Source organism: Zonotrichia leucophrys, unplaced genomic scaffold (genome assembly GCF_028769735.1).
Source record: "Zonotrichia leucophrys gambelii isolate GWCS_2022_RI unplaced genomic scaffold, RI_Zleu_2.0 Scaffold_618_29634, whole genome shotgun sequence".
Taxonomy (NCBI): domain Eukaryota; kingdom Metazoa; phylum Chordata; class Aves; order Passeriformes; family Passerellidae; genus Zonotrichia; species Zonotrichia leucophrys.
In genome coordinates, this window is record NW_026992823.1 from 10494 (window position 1) to 19034 (window position 8541).

Genomic DNA, 8541 nt, shown 5'->3' on the forward strand with positions numbered 1-8541 from the left:
CATGGAGTCCCTGCCTCTGCCTGTGACATTCCAGCTCTTGAATAGCCTGGAGACTCTTGGAAAGCCCCCATGGAACCTCTCTGAGGGCCTGTGACAAATCTGATCCTTAGCAGGCAACCATCACCAGCCCCCTGTTGCTGTGGTCAGTTTCCATGGCAACCATCCCCAGCCCCCTGTTGCTATGCTCAGTCCCTTGGCAGCTCCATGGAGACCCCATGCCAGGGGTGGTTGTCATGGACACCAGCTCAAGCCTGCAGCCACAGCCCGTTGCCATGGCAACCATTGGCAGTCCCATCCCCAGGCTCATGGGATCCCAGAACCACAGAATTGGCTGAGCTGGGAGGGACCCATCAGGATCCTCCAGTCCAACTGCTGGCCCTGCACAGGACACCCCAACAATGCCAGCCTGGGCCTGGCAGCGCTGTCCAAACGCTGCTGCAGCTCAGAGAGCCCTGGAGCTGGGACCCTTCCCTGGGGAGCCTGGGCAGGGCCCCAGCAGCCTCTGGGCAAAAACCTTTTCCTGACATCCAACCTCAGCCTGCCCCGACTCAGCTGCAGCCGTGCCTTCCACTCCTGTCCCTGGGCACCAGAGGGAAGAGGTTCCCACAGCCGCAGCCAGGGACCCGCTCCCAAGGCTGCTGCCATGGCCACCAGGGCTGGGACCAGCTGGGATGCTCGGTTTCCACGGGCTGGGGTTCAGGAATGGGATTCCCCAATTTCCTGCTCCTGCTAAAACCACGCTGCTCTCACTGCCCTCCCGCCTCCCATGGAAAGCACAAAAGGCAAAGATTCCGGGCTGAGATAAGAACAATTTCCAGAGAACAGCAACGAGATAAGGAACAAACAAAAACAGAAACAATATTGAAAACAGAAGGGACTGTTTATAGGAAAAACTACAACACAACTCACTGGGTCTGCCTGGCCACAATTTCCCCTTCCTGGAAATTTCATCCTTCTCCTCAGGGAGAGCGAGAGAGTCCATTTCCTGCCCCTGGCAATGACCTGATGTGGGAGTGAATGTAATGACAGGGCCATGACTGGACCTTCATGTTTTTCCATCCCACATCATGTCATTGGCAGGGACAGGAAAAGGTACAGGTGTCTTGCCAGCATGGATCATGGGAACATAGATCATCAGGGCTCTTTCACAATGTGGATACTCCAATGATTGGAGTTGGGGCAGTGCACAAAATCCTCCTGCACTTGGTGCATTAGAGGCCTTCCCTTAGTGGTGCCTCCGTTGGTGACTGGTCAAGTGAAAGCTCTGGGTGAAGCTCTTCCCACACTGTGGACACTCGTAGGGCCTCTCCCCGGTGTGGATGCGCCGGTGCCTGATGAGGTGGGAGTTGTGCTTGAAGCCCTTCCCACACTCAGGGCAGCGGAAGGGCCTCTCATCCGTGTGAATCCGCTCATGCAGGAGGAGATTGGAGCTGGTGTGAAACCTCTTCCCACAGGTTGGGCACTCATAGGGCCTCTCCCCAGTGTGGATGCGCCGGTGCCTGATGAGGGTGGAGTTTTGCTTGAAGCCCTTCCCACACTCAGGGCAGCGGAAGGGCCTCTGCTCTGTGTGAATCTGCTGGTGCTGGAGGAGATTGGAGCTGCTCCGAAACCTCTTCTGACACTGGGGACACTCGTAGGGCCTCTCCCCAGTGTGGATGCGTTGGTGCCTGATGAGTTCTGACCTGTAGCTGCAGCCCTTCCCACACTCCCCACACTCGTAGGCCCATTCCCCAGTGTGGATCATCTGGTGGCTGATCAGGGTGCTGCTCTGCCTGAAGCTCTTCCCACACTGCAAGCACTTGTAGCGCTTCTCTCCATCATGAAGCTGCTCATGGACAACCAGCTCTGAGCTCTGGCTGAAGCTATGTCCACCTTCCTGGCTCAGGGTGGGTCTTTCCTCCTCAGAGCACCCCAGAATGGGTTTGGAGCCCCTCTTCCTATGGAATCTGTGGGGATTTTCCTCCCCGTTGGATTCCTGTGCTCTGGAGTCACTCATAACAGCCTCTTCCTTGAGGTTCTGCTGTGGGGATTTGTCCTCCCTGGTCCCAATCCTCAGTCCCTTCTCTGGGGGAAGAAAGACAAGGAGAGGATTGGATTTGCCTCCCTGCCAGAGGGAAGGGGAAGGAGATCCCCCCAGTGCATCCCCAGCAGGACGGGGTTGGCAGCTGGGTTGTCCTGCAGCCAGGGGCCGTGCTGGGCTGGGAGATGGATCAGGAGAGAGGGGGAAAGGGGCACTGACTTCCTCCTCACCGGCCCGGGTATCCCAGGGATTCTTCCTCTTCCTCGCAGCCTCCTCCTCCATCTGGCAAAGGTTTGGGAATGGGAAATCCTGTTTTGGGAGAATAACAAAGGATGAGCACATTGAGATTTGTACTGGTTTGAAGGCAAACCAGGGGAACGTCTAAACCAGAATTGCAATTAAAAAACAAAATGATGATTAAGTCAATGATATAGAAACCCTGCCCTAAACTGACAGAGTCAGAATATAACCTGACACCCTGTTGGTCAGGGTGGTGGCAGCAGTCCCATTAAATGGTGGCTGCAGTCCGGTTGGAGTGATGAATGTGATTCTGTCAGAGCAGTGATCCTGTAGAAGGGTCTGGTCTTCCTCTGAAGGTCCAGTGGTGGTTAGGGAGTTCTTGTCCTCTGGGAATTCAGTAGGCAAGCTGCTCCTGGTGTTGCCAGCCTCAGCTTATATCCAGGTCGGAATTCCTGGATCCTCCCCCTGGGCGGAGCATCCCACTGATGCCAAATTTTGCCCCAAACAGGCAGAGTGACTGCCTAATCAGACTCAGCTTAAGTCAATTAAGCAGGAGGTATTTTTATTAGCGACGCGTCGGAGAAATCACAAAATGGATTTCTGAGTTCACATAGCAAAAGCAAGCCTTATATACAATTTTGGGTATAGGATTACATCAGATCAGATACATAATCATGCATATTCATATGGGGCGTGGTGTAGGCGGAGCGTGGGCGGAGCGTAGGTGGAGACATCTCTTTTGGGGAATTTTCAGGTGGTCGTTCCTGTTGCCTTCACCATAGACGGGGTCTTTCCGATGAGTCTTCCTCTTTAAACTTTTGAACTCTTTTCCTAATTTGGTCAATTCCCGGTGTATTTGGCTTAGATCCCGTGGCTTGGCAAAACCCTTAGGGTCGTTTTGACATTGCTGGCTCTAAACCTGCTTAGCTTATTAGTTTCTCCTATACCTATCTCTTCCCCTGTCATGATGCTCTACCTTTTATCTAATTTATTGCTCTGTTTTCCTAGTGCTGTGCTTTCTCCGTGTGTTCTAGTGCTAGGCCCTTCTTTACATGCCTCTCATTCCATGTTTTAACCCATTACTTCTGGAAAGCTATCTGCTTTAGGGCTTCATTTCTCCCCTTTTTCTTGTAACTTACGAATTCTTTCGTCAAGTTCTGGTCTCACAGGACGCTGATAGGCTTGTACTATTGCCCAAATCATTTGGGTCTTCTTCATTATGCCCCTTAGTCTCTACTACAAACAAATGTTTGTAAGAGTTAGTAATAACGAAGCTACAATTATTACTAGCATTGGGTGCACCAGGTAATGGAAGACCTGTGTAGCTGTTGGGGAGTATCCTGTAAAGATGTCCCACCAGTGATGCTGGCCTACTTGTTCTACTTCGGTCAGGACATTCTTTATTTTTTCTGAATTGTGTTCTATCTGCCATACCATTCGTTTAGTTGTTTGATTCACTTTTTGCACTAATTTCTTTACTTCAGGGTGTGCAAGCATTGCTTTGAGAATTTTGACGTCTATTCTAATTTGTAATTTCGGTATCTCTTGATATAGGTTGAAATTTGCGTTAATTAGCTGTTGGGTAGTTATTGGGACAGTGTAATGAAAATCACAACTTATGATCTTGGTAAAGTTGCATACACAAAAGTTAGTATTGTTAGCTTGACTGTCTTTACGCAAGCACACCCATTTCCTATATAGTAAACTTGTGATTGTGTTCTATCATGCGGAAGCATTTCTAAGGTACATACACTATTTTCAGCATCTAAGCATAAATCGGCAATCTTTTTGCAAATAAGTAATATCGGTGTGAATGTTCATTTGCACCTTTTTCAGGGAATAAGTGGGGTCTAACAATAATTTTAGTTCGTTAGATTTTCTTATCACTTGAGGCTCTATAAAGGTTAGGTTGTGTACTGCTTTAGGCTGGCATCGAGGGTTGAATTGTTAATACTAGCTGCCTTGTTTTTCTTTCTCTTTCTCTTGCTGGGTCAAGCTCTCGACACTCAATTTGGATTTGGTCTCTCTTGTATGCTATCATGGAGGGCTGATCTTATACTTCACTTGCATATGGCTGGTTGTTACGTAAGGCATAAACCTCGAAATAGGGTCCGCTCATTCTTAATTCCGGGTGGATACACTGATGTGCATGAGACCATGGGTCTATTGGGGAAGAGTCTTGGGGAAGAGCTATATTTATCGAGAGTCTAATGATCAGAGTTGTAAAGGTTTGGGGTGGAGTCGGGGTCATAATGTCTGGCTGTCAATTTTGTTTCTTTTGGCGTTCTCGTTGCTTGATGTGAATTTGTTCTACTCGTAAAATAGCTTTTTCTAGTTCAGTGTCTAAATCTCTTTGTTTTTTTTTTTAAAGGGTCTAATTTGGTCACTTGTTAGTGGATGTCGTGGGACAGAAGAATAGCAACGGGTCGATAAAACTTTAGAACGACTAAGTTTCAAACAATATTGTAACTAGCGGTGTACTTTCTAATGGCACCACCCTAATACAATTTGTTCGGGAGCTTCAAACAATTCTCTAGCCTCTAAAATGGGTCTGTTGGCGAATTTCTCTAAGGCTAAATAGTCGTCATTTTCCCTTGCTTCTTTGCAGCTACACTCATAACATTGGAGCTCCAGTAAACGACTTTGTACGTTCTAAAATTTTCTATCGCAACTTCTACAAAGAAATCTAATTAGTCCCTCACAATTTCTTTCCCCACACTCAAAACACGGCTGATCGTGAATAGGGTCTTGTGGGTCAGGTCCTTGTTGACTGTATGTTTTAACCCACTTTGTCTACTGTATTGGCGTGCTACGCAATGCAGCTCTAGCTTTGGCATTAAATTCTGCTATGAGAGATAAAGGTTTTGGCAAAGTCAATGTTAGTTTATGTTGGATTCTCACGTGATCTTGCGGAGACAGCTGACTCAGAAGTCTGTACATCTAGGGCAGGTTTAATCTCTTCTTGTTTGTTTTCCGGAGCTCTCTTGACCCGTGAATAGTGGATCCACGTAGGTCGTTCTTTGATCTGAACTGCGGTGAAGGTAGTCAGCAGCACTTGGAAAGGTCTCTCCCACTTTTCTTGTAGGGGTTTTCCTAAAAGATTCTTAACATACACTCAATCACCGGGGTTAAACGGATGCAATTTGCAATCTGGTTGCTTAGGTTGGTGCTCTATCATCACAGCAGCATTCTTATCAAACTGTTTCTCTACTGCAATTACATAATCGTAAATGTATTGATTACCAATCTGGTCTATGACATCTCCATTTACAGCTTGCATAGCATAAGGTCTACTATATAGAATTTCAAAAGGACTTAACTTTTCTTTCGATCTTGGCTTGACTCTCAGTCTCAGCAGAGCAATAGGCAAAGCTTGATACTACTGCAAATTAGTCTCTTGGCATATTTTAGCAATTTGCTGTTTGATAAGATGATTCATCTTTTCTACTTGCCCACTGGCCTGTGGACGGTAGGGCGTGTGCAATTGCCAATTGATTTGTAATGCTTTGCTTATTGCTTTCACTACTTTTGCACAGAAATGTGTACCTCTATCTGAAGAAATGCTCTTCGGTACTCCAAACTGTGGAATAATTTCATTCAACAGTACTCTAGTTACTTCTCTTTCTTTATTTGTCTTACAGGGGAATGTTTCAGGCCACTCAGAAAATGTGTCAGTTAATACCAACAGGTACCGAAACCCCCCTTTTCTTGGGAGTTCAGAAAAATCAATTTGCCATATCTTACTTGGGAATTTACCTCGGCTTATAGCTCTTAGGTGTACTTTGGTTCCTGTGTTTGGGTTGTTCTTCAGACACTGTTCACACTGGGACGTAACGTGTTTTATAGTAGTAAATAATTTTGGTCCTGCTATTCTGGTCTGCAAATATTGGTAAAGCGAATCTAGGCCCCAATGGGCCTTCTCATGTTCTGCTTTCACAAACTGCCACATCACGTTTCTTGGTATCACTAACTGTCTTGTTTCTAATCGACTTCGACCATTTTCTAGTATTTTGCCCTTATTCTTTTGAATCTACTTATGATCTGATTCTTGGTAATCTGGCTGGATATTGATATCTAGCTCCCCTGGTATTAGGGCTGCTATTTCTGCTTCTTTATTTTTTATGGCCGCTAATTTAGCTTCTGTATCTGCCTTCCTGTTCTCTATTTCTGGAATAGTATTGCCTTTCAAGTGCCCCTTGCAATGCATTATGGCTACTTGTGTTGGGAGTTGGACCGCCTCTAGCAGTCGCAGAACCTCTTCTGCATGTTTGACTGTTTTTCTTTGTGTAGCCAACAGTCTTCTTTCTTTCTAGATGGCTCCATGAGCATGTACGACAGAAAAGGCATATTTAGAGTCTGTCCATATATTAATTTGCATGTTCTCTGCTAATTCTAGGGCTCGGGTCAGGGCTATTAGCTTTGCTTTTTGAGATGAAGTCTCTGCAGGCAGGGGGTTTGACTCAATTACCTTCTCTGTAGTGGTGACTGCATAGTCAGCCATTCTTACTCTTTGCCTCACGAAGCTGCTGCCATCTGAAAACCAGTTGTCTGCGTCTTCGAACGGCTCTTCTTTGAGATCTGGGCGACTGGAGTAGACGGCTTCAATTGTTTCTAGGCAGTCATGTTCGATGGGTTCTGTTGGAGCTCTTTCTTCTAAGAATGAAGCTGGGTTCACAATATTAGTTACTTGAATGGTTACATCATCTGATTTAGCCAGGATGGCCTGGTACTTTAAAAATCTGGAAGGCGACAACTAATGGTTGCCTTTCTGTTCTAGCACAGCTGACACAGTGTGGGATACTAACACAGTCACCTTTTGGCCCAGCGTAAACTTCTTGGCCTCTTCTATGTTAATTATCACTGCGGCCACTGCCCTCAGACAGCTTGGCTATCCTTTACTTACTTCATCTAATCGCTTGGAGAAGTAGGCCACAGCTCTCTTGTGTGGTCCCAACTGCTGTGCTAGTACTCCTAGGGCCATCCTTTGCCGCTCATGGGAAAATAGCCAGAATGGTTTTGACACATCTGGGAGACTTAAGGCTGGTGCTCTCATCAGCTCCCGCTTCAGTCTCTTAAAGGCCCCTTCTGCCTCGGGAGTCCAAACTAGGACATTCTTGGTTTACAATGGTTTAGCGAGTATCCCATACTGGTAGATCCATAGCTGACACCAACTTGTCATTTCTAGAAAGGCGCGCAGGTCTCTCACTGTCTCTGGTTTGGGCATCTGGCAGATGGCCTCTTTCCTGGCTGCTCCCAGGGATCGCTGTCTTTTGGAGATTTATCTCAGGTACACCACTTCCTTTTGCACCAGTTGTGCTTTCTGTTGAGAGACTCGATATCTACTTAAACTCAGGAAATTCAACAAGGAAATAGTCCATTCAATGCATTCTTCCTCTGTCACTGTCGCTATTAGGAGGTCGTCTACGTACTGCAGGAGAGCGCCATCTCCCGGCGGCCCTTTTCATTGTTCTAATTCTTTGGCTAACTGATTCCTAAAGATCGTGGGCGAGTTAGACTAGCCTTGGGGCAACTGTGTCCAGGTAAGTTGGGTCTTTCTCTTCCTATCTACTGATTCTCACTCAAAGGCAAAAATCCTTTGACTCTCGGGGGCTAAGGGAAGGCAGAAGAATGCGTCTTTCAAATCTAATACGGTGAACTAGGCCAGGCTATCTTTTAGCTTAGTTAAAAGCGTATATGGATTAGCAACTACCGGGTGTAATGTCTTGGTTATTTCGTTTACTGCCCTCAGATCCTGAACGAGCCTATACGTTCTATTAGGTTTCTCTACTGGCAAGATCGGTGTATTAAAATCTGATTTACATTTTACTAATAACTCTAGTTCTAAAAACTTTTTGATTATGGGCTCAATTTTCTTTCTGTCTTCTATCTTCAGAGGGTATTGTTTTCTTATTATTGGTTTTGTTTTGACTTTAAGTTCGACAACAATCGGTGTCGCTCGTTTTGATTTTCTAGGTATATTTGTAGCTCATACTAATGGATAAGTCTTGCTCAGGATTCGCTTGAAATTGTGGTTCTCAGGTTTGGGTTCTACACAACTGATTGTTAGGCTTAGGGCTGTAATCAGTTGTTCATCGTTTACTTGAAATTCTAATTTGTCCTTGTTGAACTTTATTATGGCTCCTAGGTTTTCTAATAGGTCTCTTCTCAATAAGGGCTTTGGCGAATTTGGTAAATACAGGAACTGAAGTATTCTCATTTGTTTCTCAATTTTGTATTTAATGGGTTTCAAAAAGTAAGCTTTTTCTGGTTGGCCTGTTGCT

General features: G+C 46.0%; 1 protein-coding gene across 1 annotated transcript; it reads right to left on the bottom strand.

Annotated features, from left to right (window-relative positions):
- Positions 1-1225: 1225 nt before the first annotated feature.
- LOC135441880 (zinc finger protein 239-like) lies at positions 1226-7705 on the bottom strand. The gene is made up of 3 exons (XM_064701436.1): positions 7690-7705; positions 6729-6913; positions 1226-2104 (listed from the first exon to the last, which is right to left on the bottom strand). The coding sequence occupies exons 1-3, from the start codon at positions 7703-7705 to the stop codon at positions 1226-1228; spliced, it is 1080 nt and encodes a 359-aa protein (XP_064557506.1).
- Positions 7706-8541: the final 836 nt, after the last annotated feature.

Excerpts from the sequence above, each read along its gene's own strand:
- LOC135441880 (XM_064701436.1), bottom strand. Across the intron at positions 2,105-6,728 it reads CAGTCACCACTACAGAGAAG|GGAGGCAAATCCAATCCTCT; the intron begins GTAATTGAGTCA and ends TCCCTCTGGCAG.